The following is a 24757-nucleotide window of genomic DNA, read 5'->3' as shown; positions in this document are numbered from 1 at the left end:
AGTGGATGAATAAATAGGAAATAATGGCTGTTAAGCAAGTCTTTCAAGGGAGAGTGGAAATTCATGATGTGGTCAAGGAACCGGTGGGGTGCAGAGCACAAGAGTGGTTTAGAGGGTGCCTGTTTGGAGGCTGCAGAGGCATCCTTGGCACAGGACTATACAGAGCTGGGTGGACCCCAGGTGTCTGCAGGAGGTTTCAGAAGGAGGCAGGCAGATCAGACTGCTCTGGAAAGTGGTCCCTGATGCAGAGTGGAGCTGGGGTTGCAGAGGGAGAGTGCAGGTAGACAGGGACGCTGGTTAGGAGACGGCTGCTCAGAAAGTGAGAAAACATTGGGAAAATGTTTGTGATAAAGGCCTTGGTGCCTCTCAGTCTCATTAACAGCCACCCTCTGTGATTCTATCTTGCATTTGCATGAGATCAATCATGCGACTTCGTTAAATTCATTCCCGAACACTCCGCTCCGCTGAAACATAAATTGAGTCCCCTCTTGACTTCCAATTAGCATGCTTTGACAAAGACTTTATTCTGGTAGAATTTCTTTAATCTGGACTTTTAAATCAAATTCTCAGGTTTGAACATCCACGTGGGAGTTTCCGGGGGAGAGGATGTTTTTGAAGAGTCCTGGGAGCAAATGGGCCGTGTAACGTCAAACTGACTCTGCTAATTCTAATTAAAAATGAGGCGCTGCCACATCCTAATAGGTGAGGACAGCTGATGAGCAGGTCAGAAAACACAAGTAAAGTCTATCAGGATAAGCCCACGCTAAGGGGTCTGGAGGGTAGGTTAACCACACCCTGATGGTCTGTTACTCAGTGTGGTCAGGAGTCTATGTTCCAACGAAGACAGAGGTCAGAGGGCTTGGTGGTACATTCTTCCGGGCACGCCTTACCGTTCTTCCTCATTTGTGTGGGCACTAGGGGGGTGTCGAAACAGACAAGCATGGGGGCCTGGATAAGGGGTGCTGCACGTATAAGGCAGCCTGGAATAAGGTCCAGGACCCTGGGGACACCTGTAACTGGAGACCAGCACACCCTCAGCCTGGGTCTTGGTTTTCCCAGCTGCAGAATGGATTGGTTTGTTCATTCTTACAGTGGACACAAGTTACTGAGTTCCTGCTGTAAGCTGGGGCCGTGCTGGGTACCGGGTCTACAGCCCTGAAGGAGCCACGGTGCCTGGGCTACACGGATCTAAAATCCTGCGGGTGCACGGTGTTTTCTGGCTCAAGACCCTAGAATGCCCAAACAGATGCTTTCTGCATCTCAGTGCTGGCCCCCCTCCCCTGCCTGCCCGCATCACCAGCCAGGGGTTTTGTCTGCCTTTCCATGAGCCAAACCCAAGGGCTGGAGAGTTAACACCTCTTCCTTCCCCAGGACTGACTGCAGGGACTCTCTGTAAATACTTCTTTGGGGTCGGGGTGACTTGGGGGCATCTAATGGGCAGGAGGTGGTCTTTATGGGCAGCTCAGTATGCTAGCGGTGCTGAGATCAAGAGAGAAAGAGAAGAAGGTTTCCAACAACTTTTGCTACATGCTGTGAATTTAAACTGCTTCTTTTTGGACATGGGGCTGGGACTGACACCTCTAGGAATGTGACTGTGGGCTGGGCTATGGCGGGTGGGGTGGCTGGCTGGGCATTTTCAGGCTTATCATGAATTCTCCTTTGCCTTTTCCTGGATCGTCCTTCTAGAAGTCCCCGAGGACGTGCTGTCATGCCCACTTTACTGACGGGTGGGGAGAACACATGATTTGCTTTTCAAACCCAGACATTTTCAGAGTCCGTGGGTGCCACTGAGAATCACCTCAGACATCAGGTATAATCTGAACCGACTACTGATGAGAGAATGGGGGCTCAAGGTAAAAACTCTCAGCTAAGGTCCCACAGCTGGTAAGGCAGTGGCAGAAGGTGGGATTCGAACCCAGATCTACTGGACTTTCCATGAAATCGTCAGGCAAGGCAAACATCTTAAATGACATCACAGCCACCTGTGCTGAGCATGAACAGTGTGACTGTCTGTGCAGTTACGGTGAGTAATTCTAATGTGCCTAAGACTCTTTCTAGGTAGGTAACATTATTCCCAATTTACAGACGAGGAAACCGAGACATGGAAAGGTGAGGTGACTGCCCAAGTCATTCACCTGATACACAGCAGACAGGATTCGACGCCTGGTCTTCCAGCCATGCCAGCTCTGAGGCTGAGTAAGGGAGAGCAGAGAAGGAAGCCCACATTCAGATGATGAAAACAGGGGACCCAGACAACAGAACACGTGACATGCGGCCAAGTTTAGACTATGCGCGTGCAACCTCATTGGGCCCTGCAGCTTTTTCTGACTTTTCTTGGGAGTCTCTCTGAGCAGTGCGGGGAGCTTATCTTTCTTTCCCAGGTGCCTTCCTCAGCTCCGCACTCAGCTCAGCTCCTGAGGCCGTGGCAGGTGCTCATGCCGAGCTAAAAGCTCCCAGGGACCCAGTGGCCCCAGCCACATTTCCTGGAGCCTGGCTCCGCTCAGCCCGGCTCCTGAGGGTTACCTGCCTGTGAGCCGAGCCAGACTGCAACTCCCGCTGGCCCTTTTCCACAGCCTGGGTTCCTCCCTCCACCTCAAGTGCCAGCCTTTTTGAGAAAAGGCCAAAGCCGCTGAGACAGAGGAGAAGAAGGAGAGGGCCTGCAGCTGTCCACGAGGCTGGCCTGACCCTGGTGGTCTCCTCCATGGGGAGCCTCCTTCCTCCTCCTCCCACCCCTGTCTGCCTGGAACACTCCTTCTTACCTTTTCAGCTTCACTGCTTGTCACTACCTGTCCCCTGCCTGCCAGGCTGCTGGCACCTTCTTCTCCGTGCCCACGGGCCCTGCACACCGAGAGATGCTCCTGTCAAGAGGCCCAGACAAGGTGCTTGGGGAGGGTGTGTGCAGTGAAGGGGGATCATGCGTGAACTATCACGTGAACAATTGAAGGGGAGAATCTAGAAACGAGTACGTGACGGAGCTAACAGACAAGGAAGAACTAAAACTCGGTGTTTCAGGGGCAGGACTGGCTTAGAACCTGCCTCTTGAGGAATCATGTTGTCCCTTCTTGGGCCATGCCTTTCCAGCTGGGGCTGGACTCCAGGTCAACCCGGCTCCTTTCCATGAAATCCTATCAATAAGCTTCCTTGTATCCCTCAAGTGACAGGGAGCTCACTCCTTTGAGAAGTAAAGAGCTCGAATCTGAGTCTGACCCCAGCTGAGACCTCACAGAGAAGTGAGGTTCCCTTTTCTGGAGCTTCTCTGAGGCTGGCAGGTGCACCACGGAAACTCCAAGCATACCAAAGCTTCCAAGATCTACGCAGGAGACCTGAAACCATGCAATTCCTAGAGCAGAACACAGGCGGTAATTTCTCTGACACTGGCTATAGAAACATTTTTCCAGTTATGTGTCCTCTGGCAACGGAAACAAAAGCAAAATTAAACTATTGGGACTATACCAACAAAACAAAACAAAACAAAACAAAACAAAACAAAACAAAACAAAACACTGCTTTTATACAGTGGAGGAAACCATCAACAAAACCAAAAGGCAATTTACTGAATGGGAGAACATATTTGCAATGATATATCTGATAAGGAGTTAATATCCAAAATATAGCAATGACTTATACAATTCAACACCAAAAAAAGCAATCTAATTTAAAAATGGGCAAAAGACATGAACAGACATTTCTCTAAGAAAGACCTACAGATGGCCAACAGACACATGAAAAGATGCTCAGCATTACTCATCATCAAGGAAATGCAAATCAAAACCACAATGAGAGACCGCCTTGCACCTGTCAGATTGACTCATATCAAGAAGACAAGAAATGACAAGTGTTGGTGAGGACGTGGAGAAAAAGGAACCCTTGTGCACTGTTGGTGATGTGAATTGGTCCAGCCACTGTGGAAAACAATATGGAGGATCTTCAAAAAATTAAAACGAGAACTACCATATGACCTGGTAACTGCACTACCGGGCATTTACCCAAAGAAAACAAGACACTAATTAGGGGCGCCTGGGTGGCTCAGTCGGTTAAGCATCCAACTTCGGCTCAGGTCATGATCTCACAGCTCGTGGGTTCAAGCCCCACATCAGGCTCTGTGCTGACAGCTCAGAGCCTGGAGCCTGCTTCGGATTCTGTGTCTCCACCCCCCCCCCCCACTCTCTCTCTGCCTCTCCCCCACTGGCTCTGTCTCTTTCTCAAAAAGAAAACAAGACACTAATTCAAAAAGATATATGCACCTCTGTGCTTTGCAGCATTATTACAACAGCCAAGATATGAAAGCAGCTCAAGTGTCCACTGACAGATGACTGGATAAAGAAGATATGGGGTGTGTGTGTGCGTGTATGTGTGTGTATGTATGTGTATCTGAATGCTGGCATGTTACTCAGCCATAAAAAGAATGCAGTCGTGCCATTTGCAATGACACGGATGGAGGTAGAGTATAATGCTACACAAAACAAGTCAAAGAAAGACAAACACCATATGATTTCACTCTATGTGGAATTTAAGAAACAAAATGAACAAACAAAATACAAAAGAGACATGTCTCACATGTCTAAAAGACAGACCTTAAAATACAGAGAACAGGGGCGCCTGGGTGGCTCAGTTAAGCGTCCGACTTCAGCTCAGGTCACAATCTCACGGTCCGTGAGTTCGAGCCCCGTGTCAGGCTCTGGGCTGATGGCTCAGAGCCTGGAGCCTGTTTCCAATTCTGTGTCTCCCTCTCTCTCTGCCCCTCCCCCGTTCATGCTCTGTCTCTCTCTGTCTCAAAAATAAATAAACGTTAAAAAAAATTAAAAAAAATACAGAGAACAAATTGGTGGCTTCCAGAGGGCAGGTGGGTGGAGAAACAGGTGAAGGGGATTAAGAGTACACTTATCTTGAGGAGCACTGAGTAAAGGACAGGATTGTTGAATCATTATGTTGTACACCTGAAACTATATGATACTGTATGTCAACTATGCTGAAACAAAAAAAGAAAAAAGAAAAGAAAAAAAATCCCAGCTCCTTAGCGTAGTGGTGAGATCCTCCATCATGGGGCCCCTGCTACCCCTCTAACTTCATCTCCTTCCCTTGCTAACAACACTTCAGCTTTCCTTGACCCATTCAAGCAAGTTCCTGCCTCAGGACCTTTGCACATCCTAGATCCTCAGAGGGCTGCTTCCTTCTTAGCATCTGAGTCTTGCCACCAGTGCTAGCTTCTCACAGAGGACCTTCCCATTCACCCTCAGTAAAGCTGCCGTTCCTTCTAGGACTCTAGCCCCTTACTCTATTTATTCCTTCTTAGCATTTGTCACGAATTTTAAAGTATTTATTAGTTTAATGGCCAAGGTTCTATAACTACGCATTGGTGGTGAGGCAGCTTGGGGTCTGAAAAAGACCTCTCCTCCATCCCCATGAGACATAAGGTCCAAGAACAAAGACCACATCCCTGTGTCATTCCCCGGTGCCTGGATCAATATAAGAAGTGCTTGGTAAATACTTTTTTAAAAAAAATATTTATTTATTTGTTTGAGAGAGAGAGAGAGCAGGGGAGGGCAGAGAGAGAGGGAGGCAGAATCCAAAGCAGGTTCTGTACTGTCATTGCAGAGCCTGACATGGGGCTCGAACTCATGAACCAGGAGATCATGACCTAAGCCAGAATGCTTGGATGCTTAACAAACTGAGCCACCCAGGCTCCCCAGTAAATACTTTTAAACTAAGGAATGCGCTTACCTAATCCACTTTATCTTTCCAATTCCTCCCTTTTAGACTTGACAGTCAATCTCACTAAATTTGCATTTCCCAGGTTGATCTATAATTATCGGTTTGAGTGTCTGTCTTCTTAATTAGAGTATGAACTCTAGATGAAAAGAAAACGTCTCTGACTCTAGTCCTGCATCCTCAGCACGGAGTGCAGTACCTGGCACCTAGCATGTGTTCAAAATCTTTTGTCGAATGAATTCATTTGGGACGTAACTGAGAATACGTGAAAGAGAAAAAAAAATCCTGTAAAGAGCCCACACAGAGAAAATCCGTGCACTAAAGCATGTGTTATTCTCCTCATAAAGAGAGCCCCCGTGGGCCCTTTTCAGGCATAATCCTAACAAGCTTGATTTTCTATTTTCTCCATATTGTATTTAAATAAAGAACTTGGGTGCACAGAGGGAGAACCCCAGGGCAAGGCAGTGCACTGACAAGGTCTGATAAATGAGACTCAGCGGCAGGTAAGACTTCCCATTAGAGGCTGTCACTGCCTTAGGAAAACAGCCCCCCAAACACTGGGTTTGATGTTCTCTCAGAGCCAGCTCTCTCGCCAAAGGCTTGTTTGAGTTAGGGAAGTTTCTCAAGTCTCCCAAGCGTGGTTTCTGGAATTGCAGAGTCCCAGGGGACCTGCCCAAAGCAGGGCTTCTGCTCCCAGGCAGGTCCAGAGTGAGCCTTCTTCAGCATGAAGCTGACCCGCTAAGGGAATCCTTACAGCAGCCCCTGTTTCTCGACTGCTTTCCAGGAGCTGGGACCTGATTAGCCACTTAACAGAGATTTTTTTTTTTAAACTTACGCCAATCGGTAAGGTGTGCATCGACCTGTTAGACAGGAGGCAGCTCAGAATGCCGAGGTCACACAGGTGCAAAGGGGGGTTCTGGCCGTCAGGCCCCAGGCTGGGTGAGCGGGAAGCCCAGAGGGTCTCAACTGCATTGAGCTGCCCACGGGAGGCATGAAATAGAGGAAATAGAGGAAATGGCCTTCCATATTCTCGGTTTTTATTTCCCCTCATGCAAACTTAGAGCACGAAGGACGCCAGAGCGAATAATTCCGTCCAGAGGATCCCATGCCCCAATCCCCAGAACCTGTACATGTGTCACCTTATAGGGCAAAGGGGCTTTGTGGGTGGGATTAAATGAAGGATTTTAGGATGGGAAAGATCCTAGATTATCCAGGTGGATGATCCTTTTAAGGATCCTCAAAAGAGAAAGGCAGGAAGGTCAGAGTCTGAAAAAGAGATGTTACTACAGAAGCAGAAGCTTGAAGATGGAAGATGCCACGCGGGAAGCAGTGTAGAAGCCTCTAGAAGCCTCTAGAAGCCAAAGGATGAATTCCTCCCTGGAACCTTCGGGAAAGAACATAGCCCTGCCGACCCATTTAGACAATTGAGCTCGGAACTGTAAGATAATATATGTGCTGATTTAACCCACTGAGTTTGTGATAACTTGTTACAACAGTAATAGGAACCCGATACAGATTCAAACCATGATGCATCCATACAGACAAAGTGCCCAGAAAGATCTTGGCTTGAAGCCAAGGGATGGGTTTGAAGACCCTGCTCCTGCCTCTTCTGAGCACATGAGCAAGAGCACGTGATTCGTCCCCCGCTGTCGTAGCACCCCCCTCACCCCCACTTACGGAGTCAAACCCCTCCAGGTGTGGTATCCTGGCACAAGAGGTCATGAGTAGATTTTAAGCTCCTTTCCTATTCCAATACAAACACTTTGAGATGCAACCTTGGAATGTGGGACCTTAAGAATCTTCTTTTTTTATTAAAAAAATTTTTTAATGTTTATTTATTTTTTTTATTAAATTTTTTTTTCAATGTTTTTTATTTATTTTTGGGACAGAGAGAGACAGAGCATGAACGGGGGAGGGTCAGAGAGAGAGGGAGACACAGAATCAGAAACAGGCTCCAGGCTCCAAGTCATCAGCCCAGAGCCCGACGCGGGGCTCGAACTCACGGACCGCGAGATCGTGACCTGGCTGAAGTCAGATGCTTAACCGACTGCGCCACCCAGGCGCCCCAATGTTTATTTATTTTTGAGAGAGAGAGAGAGAGAGAGAGAGAGAGAGAGAGAGAGAGAGAGAGATACAGAGTGCAAGGGGGGAGCGTCAGAGAGAGAGGGAGACACAGAATCCGAAGCAGGTTCCAGGCTCTGAGCTGCCAGCACAGAGCCCGATGTGAGTGAGGCTTGAAACCACAAACTATGAGACCATGATGTGAGCTGAAGTCAGACACTTAACCGACTGAACCACCCGCATGCCCCCTAAAACTGTTTATTCATTTTTGAGAGACAGCAAGAGAGAATGAGCATGAGTGGGGGAGGTTCAGGAAAAGGGAGACAAAGGATCTGAAGTGGGCTCTGTGCCGTCAGCACACTTGACAGGGCTCGAAGCCACAAACCGTGAGATCACGACCTGAGCCTAAGTCAGACGCTCAACCGACTGAGCCAGTCAGCCACCCTGACCCTAAGAATCTTCTTGATTGAAACTGTTTTTTGAGAAGGGGAACTAGTGTTTGCTGAGCATTTACTATGTGCCTGGCCAGGTTCTAGGTGTGTTAGGCAGGTGATTTCACAGGTGTAGAGCACAGGGTGTGGCACTGAAATGCTCCGACTTGAAAACAAGCTTGCCTGACGTTGGCAGTGTGACCCTGTATGAGCATCTTCTCTCTGTGCCTCAGTATCTTCATCTGTAAAATGGATAATAATCACATAGGCTTTTGGTGGGAATCACAGGAGTTAATGCATGATACACAGCGGCCATTGAGTAAAAGGTCATTATTTAGATATAAGGAAAGAAGTAGAGAAGTGAGGACACACACACACACATACACACACACACACACACACACACACACACACACACACACACAGGCAGACTCGCCCCACATCACACAGCAACAGGTGGAAAAGCCAGGTTGGTTCGAGTCTGGAGCCTGTATTTATTCCAAAACACCAGCTAACGACAGTGGTTCTAAACTAGGGGTGACTCTGCCCCCAGGGGCATGTGGCGACGTCTGGAGACATTTTTGGTGTAAAAGGAGATGTTACTGGTGGCCGGGGGGGGGGCGGTTAGAGCCCAGGGTTGTGGCTCAACGGGGCACGATGCCCGGGACGGCCTGCACCACGGAGGAGTATCCAGCCCCAATGCCGGCGGTGCAGAGGCTGAAGTTCTAGAAGTTTCTCCAGAAAGTCACGTAAGGGCATCATTAAATTACCGTGTGTTCACCATCTTGGAGGACTTACGAAAATCCAAATTTCTATCAGACCACTCATCATTTTTTTCTAGAACTCTGAATTTATAGTTTGTGTTGTTATAGAATACATTTAAATATGACTTCATAAAGGGCAGGGGGAGGCAAGAAAGGAAATTAAAAGTCACCCAGCACCTTCTGTGAGCCAGGCAGTGTGACTGTCACTAAACAAGGGGAGGCTGGTAGCCTCATTTTGCAGACGAGCCAATAGGGCTCAGGGAAGCTAAGTGTCACAAGGAGTGAGGGGGCGGCCTGATCGGACCCCAAGCCCATGCCTCTCTCTCAGTGCCATGTGGCACGGGTGAGTTTCCTACTCTTTTTTCCAGAACATAAAAGAAGGAAATGAGGGGGAGCTGGATCCGTGGTTGGAGGTGTTTAAAGATCCACCCCCCCCCCCCCAGATTGGTGAGACAGCTCAAGATGCCTGCAGGAACCCTGGTTTGCAGGAATCTGGCCCCACGGCCCATGGTGTGCCATCCAGGCAAACACAGTATTTCAAAGCATATGGCTCCTGAATTAAAGGACATAATGCAGAGACCTGAAGCAGGGCCGAGTGCCTGGCCTGGGACCTCTCTCCCTCCAGCCAGCCATTTCTGGAGGGTGGGAAGGAACTGTGGCCAGGGCAAGGGCCCCAGTCCTTTCTGTGATACTAACTGTGACATGGGGGCCGATTGCTTACTCTTGTAAACTCCCACTTTTCCTACCTATAAAACGGGCGCATTGATCCAACAGGGTGATGGATGTGACAGTGGTTGCTTATTATTACCGTGTTACGATTACTACGACCACTACTGTTGAAAGACTCGCCTCGGAGCAGCTCTCCGAGGACATCTGGGGCGTACCTTCTCCAGTCTGTTACCCACACAGCAGCCAAAGTGAGCATTTGGAACGGAAATCACATTCCGTCAGCCCTCTGGTCAGACTCTCCCACACTCTGCCCCTGTGCTTGGATCCAACAGCTAACCTAACGGTTCCCTCCAGTTCCCTCCTCCTCTCTCACTTCCCTTCTTTTTCCCGCCATATACGTGTCCTCACTCTTTCCAGAACTGAGCTTAATACGGTAGCCCTCGTCTCATGTGGTGGTTGAGCGCTGGACACGTAGCCAGTCTGAACTGAGATGTACTGTTAAGTATAAAGTACACACCAATTCCAGAGACTGAGTATAGAAAAAAAGAAACTTAGAATGCCCATTAACACAGGTTATATAATGATTCCATGCTGAACTAATGCTTTGGATATAGGGGGCTGAATACAACACATTCTCAAAAGCAATTTTACTGGTTTCTTTTTTACTTTTTTTAACATGGCCATCAGAAACATTTACATTTGTGGCTTGAATTCTCTCTCTTTAAAAAAATTTTTGGGGCGCCTGGGTGGCTCAGTCGGTTGAGCGTCCGACTTCGGCTCAAGTCATGATCTCGCGGTTTGTGAGTTCGAGCCCCACGTCGGGCTCTGTGCTGACAGCTCGGAGCCTGGAGCCTGCTTCGGATTCTGTGTCTCCCTCTGGCTCTGCCCTTCCCCTGCTCGTGCTCTGTGTCTCTCTGTCTTTCAATAATAAATAAACGTTAAAAATTTTTTTTTAAATAAATAAAATATTTAACATTTATTTATTTTTAAGAGAGAGAGAGAGAGAGAGACAGACAGACAGGTGCTCCGAATTCTGCTTCTATTGGGCAGCACTGTTCTAGAACACGCCAGGCAGATTCTTGCCTTGGTTATTCCCTCTGCTAGAAGATTTTCCCTTTAGTTGTCTGCACGTGGGCCACACATCCACGCTTGCCTTGTGTACGTTGACCCATTTCATCCTCAGGGCACCTGTGACCCATTTTACGTGTGCAGGAAGTGACACAAGAGAGGGTAAGAGGTCAAGGCCACACTGGCAGTTGTGTGGGGACTCAAACCAAGGGGGGCGCTCTGAGCCAAGGTCCTTCCACACTCATGTTGCCTCCCTGGGGAACATCACTTTTTGCTCCCTTAGAGTCCACGTTTTGGTGCCTAGCATCCCCTCTGAATGCTGGCCATCCTGTCCCAAATATGGGCTGAGCAGAAATCCTTCAAGTACCTTTATCAGAGGGAACCTTACCCTCCTTCAAATCAACAGAAAGACGAGGGACAGCGTGTGGACACAGTGGGCCACTTTTCCATTTTAGCAGCTTGTTTTCGACACCTGGAGAAGTGAATCATGATCATGTAAGTGTATCTCAGTGGGAAAAATGCAGATTTAAATAAGGTTAATACCAACTCCTTCGGCCCCCACCAGAGTCTGGCCATTAAAACTGTGAGAGGGGCGCCTGGGTGGCGCAGTCGGTTAAGCGTCCGACTTCACCCAGGTCACGATCTCGCGGTCTGTGAGTTCGAGCCCCGCGTCGGGCTCTGGGCTGATGGCTCGGAGCCTGGAGCCTGTTTCCGATTCTGTGTCTCCCTCTCTCTCTGCCCTTCCCCCGTTCATGCTCTGTCTCTCTCTGTCCCAAAAATAAATAAACGTTGAAAAAAAAATTTAAAAAAAAATTGTGAGAGAAGAAAGAGAGGTCTGCTCTCCACCCCCGCTCCAGCCCCCGTGCGTGGACTCTATGTCCACGTGCACTTTTGACACTCGTCCAAATGTCTCACTTCCTGTCTCAAGTAACTCGAGTTTCTTGTTAAGGGAGGTAACGTGGGTAATATACTTAGCATTGTGCCTGGCCCATAATAAGTGCTCAGTAGGGGAATGAGGAGGACGGAGAGTTCAGGATGACCTACAGGGCAAGTAGGCTGTTGGTGGCTCCATCCACTGAAATAAGGGGATGTGGGAGGAAAAGCAGAGGTAGAGAGAAAGTGATGATTTTGGACTGGGCGTGTTTTTAGGAACCCATATGATCTCTGTGTGGCGTTGTGCCTTAAGGGAGTAGACACCTGGGTCCGGAGCTTGGGAGGGAAGTGCAGCGGAAGAGCGGGAGCTCCGAGAAGAGTGGAGAAGACCATCGTGGGACAGCGTTTGCAGTGAGGGGTGCACGGGCCAAGGGCAGAACTGGGGAGGGCCAGCATCCATGGATCGGAAGAGGAGGAGGGCGGGAGGGGACAGAGGAGGGGCAGCCAGAAAGGTCGGGGAAGATGCAGGAGACACAGCTGCCATAGTCCGAGGAGGAAGAGAACCACCTAGAGCCCCACTAAACGGGACAGAAAGAAGGACAGCAAGGAGGCTCACGTCTGCTCAGGTCTGGTTTTGGTGCAAACCACTGAAAAATAATTGTTTCTTCTGAGATTTTTGAATTTTGGACTTGCAGACGAGGGAACGTGGGCACGACCGGCACGGAGTCGCGCCATCCTGCGGGGCTTCGGGAAAGGACTGCTTTTGGCAGATGCCTCCAGCCATCAGTCCCTTTAGGGTCAGCCTCAGCGGCAGAGAACCGCCTGGCCCCCGCGCATGCCCTTCCCAGAATGGCCCACTTCCGACGACTACAGGTGGAGGGGTAGAAAGGCCTGGGCCACAGCACGGCCCAATCTAACGGGCCATTTCAGCTGCAGACTCCCCATGGGGCTGGCTGAGCTGCCCTTGGGCTTGTATCACAGCCCAACCTCTCCCTCTGCCCTCTCCGTGCCTCTCAATGGGTGAGGACCCCTGACCAACGTCCCTCATCCCAAACTGCACCTCGGCATCGGATTCTGGACAAGCCACCCTGTGACGGGGCCTGTACTTTACACATGTCAGCTCACCCGTCTGGGGATGGCTAATGGTCATGTCTACGCTACCATGTCTAAGACTGACCCCCGATCTACTTCGCTTCACCACCTCAGTTAACAGCAGCTTCATGCTTGGGGTCTCTCGGCTCTGGTCTTGCTTTCATATCCCACGTCCAGCCTGCCAGAGCATTCTGCCCATGAAAACTTACAAAGGTTGCTGTGTTGGGAATCCACCATTTCTCATCACTTCCTCCACCGCCACCCTGGTCCAAGCGGCCACTGCCATTTGCCTGAATGGTTGTAAGAACCTCCTGACTGGTTTCCCAGCTTTTACCCTTGGCCTCCTACAGGCTGTTTTAACACAGCAGTCAAGAACATCCTTTTAATAACCACATGCGAAGCAACCACTTGAGCTGAAGCCGACCCAAGAACATCCTTTTAAAAAGGAGCTTCGAGGGGCGCCTGGGTGGCTCGGTGGGTGAGCGTCCAGCTCTTGATTTCAGTTCAGGTCATGATTTCACAGTTCATGGGATCAAGTCCCACAATGGGCTCTGCATTGACTCTGAAGACCCTGCTTGGGATTCTTTCTCCCTGTCTCCCTCTCTCTCTTTGCCTCTTCCCTGCTCGTACATGTGTGCTCTCTCTCTCTCAAAATTAAACACACATTAAAAACATAAAATGTTTTTATGTGCATTTAAGTGACAGAAGCTGTCACTCCTCAGCTCCAAATCCCCAGACGGCTGCCATCTCTCCCAAAGAGAAAGCCCAAAGCCCTTGAAACGGCCTATGGAGCAGTCCACGGTCTGCTGTTTCCCGGTCCTCCATCAATTCAATCTGGTCTCCAATTGTTCTTTCTTCACTCACTCCCTGCCCTCACTGGCCTCCTTGCTGTTCTTTCAACAGATCAGACGTGTTCCTGCCCCAGGGCCTTTGCACTAGCTGTTCCCTCTGTTTGGTGGGCTCTTTCTCCAGCTATCTGCATGTCTCATTCCCGCACACCCTTCCTGTCTTTGCCCAGTTGTCACTTTGCCACCGAGACCTTCCATGACAACCCCAGGTCCAATTCAATACCTCCCCCGACGGGCTTCCCACCCACCTTCCCTGCTCTAATTTTCGCCACAGCGCTTACTGCATTTCAGCACACGTTATAGAAGACTTTTCACACTGTTTTATGTCTCCCTCCACTATAGCAAAGGCTCCATGGTGACAGGTGTTTTTGTCTCTTGTTTTTATTATATCCCCAGCACCTATAGGAATGCCTGGCACATGGTTCCATCAGTAACTATTTAAATGAATAGATGGATTCAACCTTGGTAAGGCCAGCTATTACTGTTGTAATAGAAGGTAGTATTACTATTGTTATCTTTAATTTTCAGATGAGGCCAGAGATTAGGCAGCCTGCCCAAGGCCACACTGTTCGTAAGAGGTAGAGTTAGCGCCTAAGCCGTGGTGGCTTCTTGTTCTAAGACTTTGACTTTCAATCACTGTGGTGGGCTGAATTGTGTCATCCCCTCCTGGTCCCCACCCCCGGGAAAAATTCATATGTTGAAGTTCGAACCTCCAGGGCCTCAGGGTGTGACTGTATTTGGAGACAGGGAGTCTAAAGAGGTGATTAAGGCAAAATGAGATCACCTGGGTGGGCCCCGTCCATTATGACTGGTGTCCTCGTAAGAGAAGGCGATTAGGACACACACACACACACACACACACACACACACACACACACGATGACCACATGAGGACACAGGGAGAAGACGGTCGTCTACCAGCCAAGGAGAGAGGCCTCAGAAGAAACTGCCCTGCTGACACTTTGACCTTGGACTTCCAGACTCCAGAACCACGAGGCAGTACATTTCTGTTGTTTAAAGCTCCTGGTCCGCGGTACTTGGCCATGGTGGCTGAGCAGACTAATCCAGTCACTATTCAGGCTGAGTACACAGGTGGCGTGTGGTCTGGTCCTGCATGCCTCTGAGTCCCCTCTCAAACGCCAGCTCCCCTGTAACGCCACCGGCCACCTGGGCCACCTGGCACTTTCCATACATCCTGCAATCTCACGTGCTTGAACCGTAGGAAATGCTATCACTGCCCGAATGCCCCATCCCGGCCCCCAACTCTCTCACAAAAATGTCCACATGTGAATCCCCAGAATCCGTGAACGGGTTAGCTGGCATGCCAAAAGGGACTTTGCAGGCATGATTAAGTTATGAAACTTGAGATGGGGAGGCTATTCTGGACTATCCCATCCAATGTAATCACAGGGTCCTTTTACAAAGGAGGCAGGGGTCAGAGATGAGAGAGAAGACGCCATGCTGGTGGCTCTGAGGGATGAGGAGGGGACACAAGACAAGGGATGTGGGTGGTCTCGCAGGGGGAAAAGGCACGAAGTCAAATCCCCCCAGAGTCAGAGGGAGTCATCCCTGCCCAGTGAAAGTGATTTCAGACTCTGACCCCAGAACCGTAGGAGGGGAAATTGATGTGGTTCTCAGCCACCAAATTAGCGGTCATTTGTGGCAGCGGCCACAGGAATCAAGCACAGCCCTGCCTCACCATGACCTGTCCCCCCAAACTGCGTTCTACTGATTCCCGAAAATCTAGACACTGAACGTGCCCCTTTTATGCCCCCTGAGCCTCCTGGACGGGGGCAATAGTTCCTTGCCCTGCACCCACGCTGCCACCTAGCTCATATCTACGTTGTAGGGGTAGCTGGGTCTCAAAACAGAAGCTTCACTTGGACTCGGAGTGAGAAGCAACAGAGGCGGAGACCCCCAAGGCGGCTTCCGCGTCTCTGCATGCAGGATGCACAGGGAAGGCAGCATTAACTCACAGCTCTTGAGCCCCTCACCCACTTTAAGACAAGAAATGGGTGAGGGAGAGGGGCGCCTGGGTGGCTCAGTCGGTTAAGCGTCCGAGTCTTGGGTTTGGCTCAGGTCACAGTCTCACGGTTTGTGAGTTCGAGCCCCACATAGGGCTCTGTGCTCCTTCTCTCTCTGCCCCTCCCCTTCTCTCTCTCTCTCTGTGTGTCTCAGAATAAATAAATAAACTTAAAAAAATAAAAAAAGAGAAGTGGGTGAAGGAGCAGAGGAAGGAGGAAGGTTGTTGTTGGGTCGTGACCCCCCCCACCACCACCACCACAGGAGAGGGACAGGGTGCTCCACTCACTCTGTCTCGTAGTGCCTGGGGGTGTGACAGTCATGTCATAGGGCGCAAGATGATTCAGTTAGTGACCTCACTCTGGATTCCATCAGCGTGGGTCCCAAGTGCATCCTATGGGCCCCTGTAAGCGGCGGGGGGTGGGGGAGGTGGACACCAGAGGAGAAGGCGATATGAAGACGGGGCAGAGATCACGGGCTGTGGCTGCACGCGGAGGAAAGCCAGCAGCCACAGGAAGCCAGGAGAGGGGCAGGGAGCAGATTCTCCCCCAGGGCTTCTGGACGAGCCCGGCCCGGCCCATGCTTTTATTTCCAACTTCTGCCCCCTAGAACTGTGAGAAGAGAAAATAAATTTCTGTTCCTAAAAGGCTCCAGTTTGTGGTCCTGTGTCACAGCGGCCACAGGAGACAGTCCCCTCAGACGGCGAATCAGGCTCTCACCCCAGGGGCTGTGAGGATCAGCTAAGGGTCAGCTTCCCCTGCCAGTTCCCAGGGTTCGCTCAAGTGTCAGCGAGGAGGGAGGCGGCTGCTGGCCGACACCACAGAAAGAACCAGAAGCTGGGCACCTGTCACTCACGTCAGGAACTGCAGAACCGGAAATTTCCACCTTTCTGTTGAAAACCCAGGCTTATGCCTTGAAACTCTGGAGGGCCCAGATTCTTTCTCTGGATTTGCATTTGCTTGTGGACTGCTTCTGAGGGACGAGCCCTTCTGGAGAAGGCCTGGCAGAAAACCCTAAGGAGCACTGCCACACTTCCATCTTCACGTTTCAGGAGATAAGCTTGCTAATTAACTCTGCCGGAGACCGTGGGAAGGAGATAAGCAGGGAAACTGAGCGTTCGGGAAAACGAGGGAGGAAGAACAGGAGGAAAGATGAGACCTCAGAGCTGGGGAGCCGTGGGTTCAAGTCCTGACGGGCCTCCTGCATGCCGGGTGATGTGGGCAAGGCAGGCTCTCTGGAGTGCAGGTGCCCTCACTGGGGACAGGAGGTCTCCTCTGCATGGTGCCGGGAGGACCAGGGTGCACGAGGCAAAGTACTGAGTGCTGAACAGGTGCTCAACTTCGGGAAGAAAATATCAACGTTCAACGTTCCCCTTGGTCTTCCTGGATAAGCAGAACGTGTACCTCAGCCTGGCAAGTAGCCCGCCACCCGTCGATCTGCTTGGCATTAAGTGTTAGATGGTGAAAGACTGATTTCCAAGCCCCCTGGCCCTGCCCCTACGGCCACCTGGGGGGAAGGAAACATTTTCCTGCCAACTTTGTGCTGCGCTAGCTTCCTAAGGCTGCTGAAACAGATCACCACAGACTTGGTGGCTCAGAATCCCAGAAATGGATTCTCTCCCGGTTCTGGAGGCCAGAGTTGAGTCTGGGTGCCGGGAGGGTTAGTTTTCTCTGGAGGCCCCAAAGGGGGAACTGTCCTGAGGCTCTCTGAGCTTCAGGTGTTGCTGGCTGTCTCTGGATTCCGTGGCTGGAGCCACGTCACTCGAGTCTCTGCCTCTGTCTTCATATCACCTCTTCCTCTGTGTGTCTCCATGGGGATCTTCCCATCTTCTAGGGACACCCGTCATCGGCTTTCAGGCCCACCGTAAATCCAGGATGATTTCATCTTGAGATCCTTAACTAATCACATCTACAAAGACCTATTTTTAAACAAGGTCACATTTTGGGGGCCTGGGTGGCTCAGGTGGTTATGTGTCTGACTCATGGTTTCGGCTCAGGTGATGATCTCACGGTCCGTGGGTTCGAGCCCCACGATGGACTCCACGCTGATAGTACAGAGCCTGCTTGGGATTCTCTCTCTCCCTGTCTCTCTGCCCCTCCCCTGCACGCTCCCTCACTCTCTCTCTCTCTCTTAAAATAAATAAATAAACTTAATAAATAAGGTCACACTCTGAGGTTCTGAGCAGACATGAAGCTCGGGGGTGCACCACTCGCCCTACTGCAGTATTAGGAGCACAAACGTTGCCTTGTCACTGACTTCAGGAGCAGGTGCCACCTGGGAGCTATGACAGCAGAGCCTCTCGGAGCGTCAGCCCCCTCGTGTGCAAACTGGGAATGCGGCGGTCTGCCCTGGGGGGCTGGTCTGAGGGCTGGGTGAGCTGGCCTGAGTGAAACGCTCAGCATGAACCTGAAATGCCCACTAGATACACGACTGCCCTCGCTGCCACTGTGATCGACATTGTCACTGTGACTTTTACTATTGCCCTGAGGGTCTGTGCCAGAGACGTCAACGGCCAGTGCTCTGTTTGGCTAGCTCGCTGGTGTGGGTCTTTGGGCAGCCACGGAGCTGCTCACTAAGTCTGGAAGCTTCCACAGACAGGAGTGGTTTGGGCTGGACTGGCTGCTTAGAAATTGTCCAGAAAACATGTTAAAATGCCATTTCTGGGGCCCCCTGGGTGGCTCAGTCAGTTAAGCGTCTGACTTTGGCTCAGGTCACGATCTCACGGTTTGTGAGCTTGAGCCCCGCATTGGGCGGTCAGCGCAGAGCATGCGTGGGATCCTCTGCCCCCTCCTCTCTCTGCCCCTCCTCCACTCATGCTCTCTCCCTCTCTCCCTCTCCCTCTTCCTCTCTGTCTTTCTCAAAAATGAATAAACATTAAAAAAAAATGCCATCCCTGTTGCCTGCCCAGTGGCCTGGACAGTGTGCCAGGGTTATGTTTGACCACAGATGGGGGGTTCTGACGGGTAGCCACCCAGCCGGAGAACTCCTTATCTGGGTCAGCCCCTCCTTTCCCTGGTGGAGAAACTGAGACCCATAGAGGAATGTGGCCTTGCCCAAATCACTGCAGATTTTGGCAAAGGTGCTGTGAGATTCCAAAGCATCCACAGATGGCCTCTCTTGAGCCCCACATCCTCCCTGTGGGTTCTCTGTGTTGTCTCCTGTCCTGGCCAGTAATTAGGGCTCAGAGAAGTGACTGATGAAGGTCACATGGTTGGCTCAAGGTCAATTCACCCAAAGCCAAAGATGTAAAACACATTACTGAATAAGAATACAGTAATGAGAAAAACCAGTCCGCACGACAGGCGGGAACCCTGGCTATCTGAACCTTTGCTATCCACACTCTTGCTCCCCAAACACAGAATAAAGGAAGATAAATGTGTTGATGTCTCCTTGCTATCCAAACCCAGTAACTTTTTACGTGAATCTCTGAAACCGAATGGATTTGGAGAGGGAGCAAGACCTGGATGAGAATATACTTTATGTCACTTGGCTGGGCCTTCCTGCTCCCCCGTAACCTTCACCTGCAACAGCAGAGAGCCAAGAAAACAAGAGGAAAGTTCTTCAAAATTCGCTTAGGCAGACAAAATAAGGAACAACACAGAAACCTACAGAAGCTGTTAAAATCATTCTTTTCTGTACAGAATTTTGTAGATTCATAGCAGACAGTGAAAGAAATAAGGTACGTTCAGCAAATTGTTTTTCTGTATGATTTGGCTTTTAGCAATGTGACCTTGGATGTGTTGACTTTTGATGAATTAACTTTCAGCAAATTGTTTCGCTTCCTGCATGGCCATTGGGTGGAGGGGTGGACATAGGACGTTAGTGTTGTATGTTGACATCATCTAAATAATCAGGTCTGTGACATTTCCCCCAAATCTCCCTTTACCATTGCATCTGTCTTGTTATCAAACGCTCCTCAACGTATCCTGGCTTGCATGTGCCATATCCTCCCGGTGGGACCCTGGCCTCGCTCACTTGTGAGAATCTCCCTCGGGGGCAGACTGTGTGTGTGTGTGTGTGTGTGTGTGTGTGTGTGTGTGTGTGAGAGAGAGAGAGAGAGAGAGAGAGAGAGAGAGAGAGAGCATTCTATCTTCAGGCCTGGAAGGATGCCTGCTCCCAAGTATGCACTCAAAAACTATTTGTGAGATGGGTGAATGAATGAAATGTATGTATTTCTCTCTAAAATGAGAGTCCATAATTGTCGCCTCTTGCCTATTCTATGGCTACAACTTCTGGAGAGACTGTAAAATGGTCCCAGTTCTTTGCAGCCTCTCCCGTGAGAGGCAAAGTCGCTCTCTCCACCTCCTGGTTCTGGGCTGGCCCTCGTTACCTGTTTTATCCAAAAGTGACACTGAGTTCTAAGCCTGGGCCTCACGAGGTTTTGCACACTTCTGGTCTTGTAGCTTTGATCCATCACGTGAACAAGCCAGGCTAGTCAGGTGGATGGGGACGGACGTGTGGCCAGGTCACCCTTCTCAATGACAGACCAGTGGTCTGTGTAGCTGGATTAGCTGGCGTCCAGCCAACCCGCCAGCCAAGCGCAGACGTGTGAGGGCCCGCACAGCAAAACTACCACGGTGACCTACAGACTTGGAGCGGTAAATGGTCACGCACGGTCCCCTAGGTTTGGGGGTATTTGTTCTCTCATTTTGCCCGTCTTTGTAATTTCCCTATCTGAGGGGATTTCTCTTACTTATGCTATTACATTTGATTTTCTCCTGTTAATCTGTCTCGTGTCAATTTGATTCTTACTCCAGCTGGAAGGACCTTAAAGGGGACAGGAGTTCTTGCTCCCTCTATCAAAGGTCCTAAGAACCCAGGCTTTAGAGTCACACAACCTGAACTGCAATCTTGGCTCATCAGCTGTGTGACTCTTGGGAGAACACTCAACCTCTCTGGGCTTCAGCTTCCTATCCAACCCCACCCCCACTCCCATGATAGTTTCTTTTTCTTTCCCTGAAATTGCCTCTAATCCTGGGCTCCAAGCTCCTGGGCGGGACACTTCTTATTCCTCTTTGTGCTCCCAGGGATGAATGCACTGCTCAAAAAGACTTCACGAATCCCCGTCTCTGTCTGCAGCATGCGTTCTCAGCTGGGGTAAAAATTGGTTCTCAGTTGGTAAAAAAAAAAAATTGGTAAAAAAAAATGTGTTCTCAGCTGGGGTCTCAGCTGGGGTAAAAATCGGTTCTGGGGGGTGAGAGTGGCAGCAAAAAATCTGAAGCATCACAATGGTGTGTGGAGCTTCAAAGTTCAGTTTTACCCGACACAATCTTGTTTCTTTGCATTTAATTCTCTTCTTAGGGAGAAATTGATTTTAATGAAAATTCGCCTATCCCGCGCTTGCTCAGGCTGGGGGGTCGGCCGCAGCCTCCCCCTACTTCTGCTGCTGAGGCACCTGCACCTTTTCTGCCGAGTCCTTTCGCCATGCCCACACCTCTGCAAACAGGCCATTCATCCAGGTCCCTTTAAATTCCCAGCTCCCAGTACCTTCCTGTTGGACCTTGACCTAATTTCAAGCTTATGTAATAGTTAAGCGTTTACAGGGTAGTTTTCAGAAGGGCATCTCCCAAATCCTACGTGGTACCGGGCGTGGAGGCTGGGTCTCCGGCTGGCACTGGGACTGCTAAGAATTGGGACTGGGACTCGCAACCCTCCAGTTAGAGCCCACCATCTGTGTGAACACACTGTAGGGACGTGGATGTGTCCCGAGCAATGATGGCTATGTGTTTAACCCGGGTTCGTGAGGCATTCTCATTTAACTGTCATGAAGCCGGGTTCAAAAGTGAGGGCCACACACTGATTTGGCGTCAGGATCTCTCTCTTGATTTGTAGGTCTGTTTTAATGTAGACACACGCATTTCTCCTACCCAGTGAATTCTGCATGGTTAGAAAATTAATTTCCTTGTCATTCTGTTTTGCACATAGTTTCCTAACTTCCGAGGGGAACTGAGTCATCTGATTTGACCCCATCGAAGCTCTGGACCACTTAATGCAAGCGGGTGGGGATCCAACCAATGTGATAGGTAGGGGAGTCCTTTTTCTCTGCCCACACGCACCCATCAGGCATTCGTATGTCCCCATCAGGGTAGCTCTAGCTTTCTGGAGCGTTCAGCTCCTAAACTGTACCTTCCAAGCGCAGTGACCATACTCAGTGTTTCTGGGTAGATGGTGGTGTGTCTGTCCTCCCCCCCAGCACCGAAACCGGCCTTAGAGAGTTTAACTTCATGCCAGGCACAGAGCCCCAGCAGCTAAGATTTTTCACACTGTAATTGACGTGCTTTGGAGACATCTCCTTTTCCTCAAAGATAAGCTCTTTTATGGTGCCTCATTTATTAGCTGTCTCGGCCACTGCCTTGGGGTTATGCGCACAAATAAAATATGTAGCAGGAAACCGCCTTCCCTGTTTCTGTCTTGCCTTGCACCTAATTTCAATTCCCTGTCAAGCCTCCTTGAATTGATTTGCTCATCACAGAAGCTGCCCCAGGCAAACGCCTGCTTTCTTTCCTGGGAGGATGATCCATTTCCCTTAATCCTGGAGGGGCAGCCTCAAATGGGGAGTCACACAGCCCTTTATCTCTCAGCATTTCTGAGCCACAATTTCCCAGCACGGTTCCTCTTGGGATCCGCTCCCTCCTGTCCACTGAAGATGATCTCCTGACCCAAATGGCAGCCTCCCTTGGGTAATTTCCCTGGGGCTTAAGCTGTACATTGTTGATGTGAGTTCAAGAGAAGTTTCTAAAGCCTGGCCAATCTCGTAGCTAAACTAGTGGCTAGCGGGTGAGGCCTGGCTGCTGGGGAACACGGTGGGGCTTGGGGAGCAGAGGGTAGGAGCCCACACTGATGTGGAATTAGGGAGGGCAGACGGACCTCCCTTTAGGGAGACTCCCAGATGCTGAGGGAAGAGCTTACGGTCGAAACTGCCAGAAACTCAGCAGGCTCTGTGATTTGAAGAAAACCAGTGAAATCGACACTGCCGTAGTAAGAGTGAGGACTTGGGACAAAACACAAGACCAAGCTTAGCAGTTTGGGTCAGGAATGCACTTCAGGTTTGTGGATCGTCCCAGTTAGCCTATCTGTGAAGGAGACGGGGAGAAGACGTCCACTGAGATAAAACATCAACATTCATTGTTCTTGCTGGGAAAACACCTGTTATGGAAGAAGGTAACCCCAAAACACTACAATCACACTATGAAACCGAAAGCTTCCCCTCAGTGGCTGCACTTGTCCTGTGTGTGCACACCTACATACGTGAGCGCGCACATGTGTGTACTTGTGTGCATGTGTACATGTGGTGCATGTGTGTAGACGTGCATGTTGTGTGTGCACGTGCACATATATGTAAATGTGTGTGCGCATATGCATGCACACGCACCTGTGTGTACTCGTGTGCATGTATGCATGTGTGTGCACGTGTGTATATGTATGCGCCTACGTGTATGTGTTGCACATGTGCCCACATGGCTCTGCATGTGTGTGCACGAACATGTACACATGTGCACCTGTGTGTGTATGTATGTGCACATGTGTGCATGCATGGAAATGTGGGTATGCACATGTGTGTACCTGTATGCGTGTATGCATGTGAATGCTGATTTTCGATTAAGAGGTTGAGAGAGGCTCCCCCAGGCCTGATGTCTGATTTTCATTCCAGCCTATAAGCCCCGTGGGAGCAGAGGCTGTCCTTCTGGTCTGCTCCCCGGTGTTCCCAGGGCTAGTGGGGAGCCTCTGGCTGCCCCCCTGCAGGGGTTCCCGTGAGAATGCTGACCACACAGGGAGCAAAGGGGGACCCCATAGGACTGAGCACATTTACCCACTGAATCTGCTTTAACTGCAATGTGTGCTCTCTGTGGCCCTCCAGTCAATTTGCTGCCCCGCCTGGAAGGTGCCTCCAATCACCGCCACAACGTGGTGAGGGTGTGTGTGCCCGGGTGTGTGCACACACACGTGCAGGCCTAATGCCCTCTGCCAGCCGTTCCACAGCCCATTCTGCCACACCTCACTATAACATCCTGCTGTCCTGAACAGGGGACAGATGCTGTCTGTCCACCAATGTGACAGGACAGGGAGCTTGACGCCCGTGAAAAGCAGCAACACAAAGGGAGAAACAGAAATTCAGTTCTATTTGTTCTGATAGAAACACACTGTTGTTTTCATCCACATAGAAGCCAAAACAAGGAACCACAGCCACACCCGCCAGACGGATGTGCACAACTGTCAGACTGCCCTGAAGCCCTTCTCAGCCCCAGCGTGGCCTCTGGTGGGGGCCCCTGAGCACACAGACACAGAGCCAGGGAAAGGCAGGGCCATTTTATAGATGGGGACACTGAGGCCCAAGGAGAGAAGAGGACTTGTCCCGTAGAGAAATGGCAGAGTGGAGGCTGGAAGTGTGTCCTGGGCACATGGAGGCTCAGAAGTCTCCAGACTCCACCCTCAGGCAGCTCCAGTATAAGGTGGTGGCTGGGGTCCTGGGAGTCGGGCGAGTCCAACAAAGCTCTCTGCATGCAAGTCGTTCCCATCCCTGCCTCCTCTAGAGCTGCCACGAGCCCAGACGAGTCAGCACGCATCAAGTGCTTGGCCACGTCTGGCACATCCCCAGTGATCAGCAAATCTTGGACATTACTATTATCACTATTATTATTGTTATATCTTCCACGCTAAGTGGTCACTTCTCTGTGGGCACAGACCGTAACTTGAGTATCTCCCATTCAGCCCAAGCTAGCGCATCTGGCTCGGAGCTCTTGCAACTGTTATTGTAGCTGTGACGCTGCTCTACGTTATCAGTCACCCCACTCTGGGCGAGCCTGTTACCGGCTAGCTACCATCTGTGGGATGGAAAGGAAGGTCATCATTGCATTCAAATGGGTAGGGAAGTCTCTCTTCCCCTCCGCTCCCAGGTGGGCCTTGCCCCTCGCTCCCATCTGTACAACGAGAACACCCCAGCTCGGTGGTGGTGGTGAGGAAGGAGGCGCTTCTTACCTGGCCCGCTGCAGAAGGAGGCTATGATGGCCAGAATGCACACGATACTCAGGTATGGGATCCAGGGGGCATGGTCCTGCGAGAGAGCAGGGGTGTGGGCAGGGGTGTGGGCAGCGGTGCAAACAGGGTTCCCAGCCCAGCTCCTCCTTGATCTATCTGTGTGACCTTGGGCGGGTCACTTTACATCTCTGAGCTCTGACAGGTATGAGATAAGTTAGCTGGTGTCATTCAGTATGTTTAGATG

The 24757-nt window shown here is 50.5% G+C and overlaps 1 protein-coding gene across 2 annotated transcripts in view; it reads right to left on the bottom strand.

Annotated features, from left to right (window-relative positions):
• Nucleotides 1-24757, bottom strand: part of SLC2A9 (solute carrier family 2 member 9) — a 255656-nt gene that overhangs the window by 29710 nt on the left and 201189 nt on the right. For both annotated transcript variants that reach the window (XM_047855181.1, XM_047855182.1), the window contains exon 11: nucleotides 24514-24589. In XM_047855181.1, coding sequence (XP_047711137.1) covers nucleotides 24514-24589 — 76 coding nt within the window. The remainder of the gene's footprint in view (nucleotides 1-24513; nucleotides 24590-24757) is intronic.

Source organism: Prionailurus viverrinus, chromosome B1 (assembly GCF_022837055.1).
Source record: "Prionailurus viverrinus isolate Anna chromosome B1, UM_Priviv_1.0, whole genome shotgun sequence".
Classification (NCBI taxonomy): Eukaryota; Metazoa; Chordata; class Mammalia; order Carnivora; family Felidae; genus Prionailurus; species Prionailurus viverrinus.
This window is presented reverse-complemented; position numbering and strand designations above follow the sequence as displayed.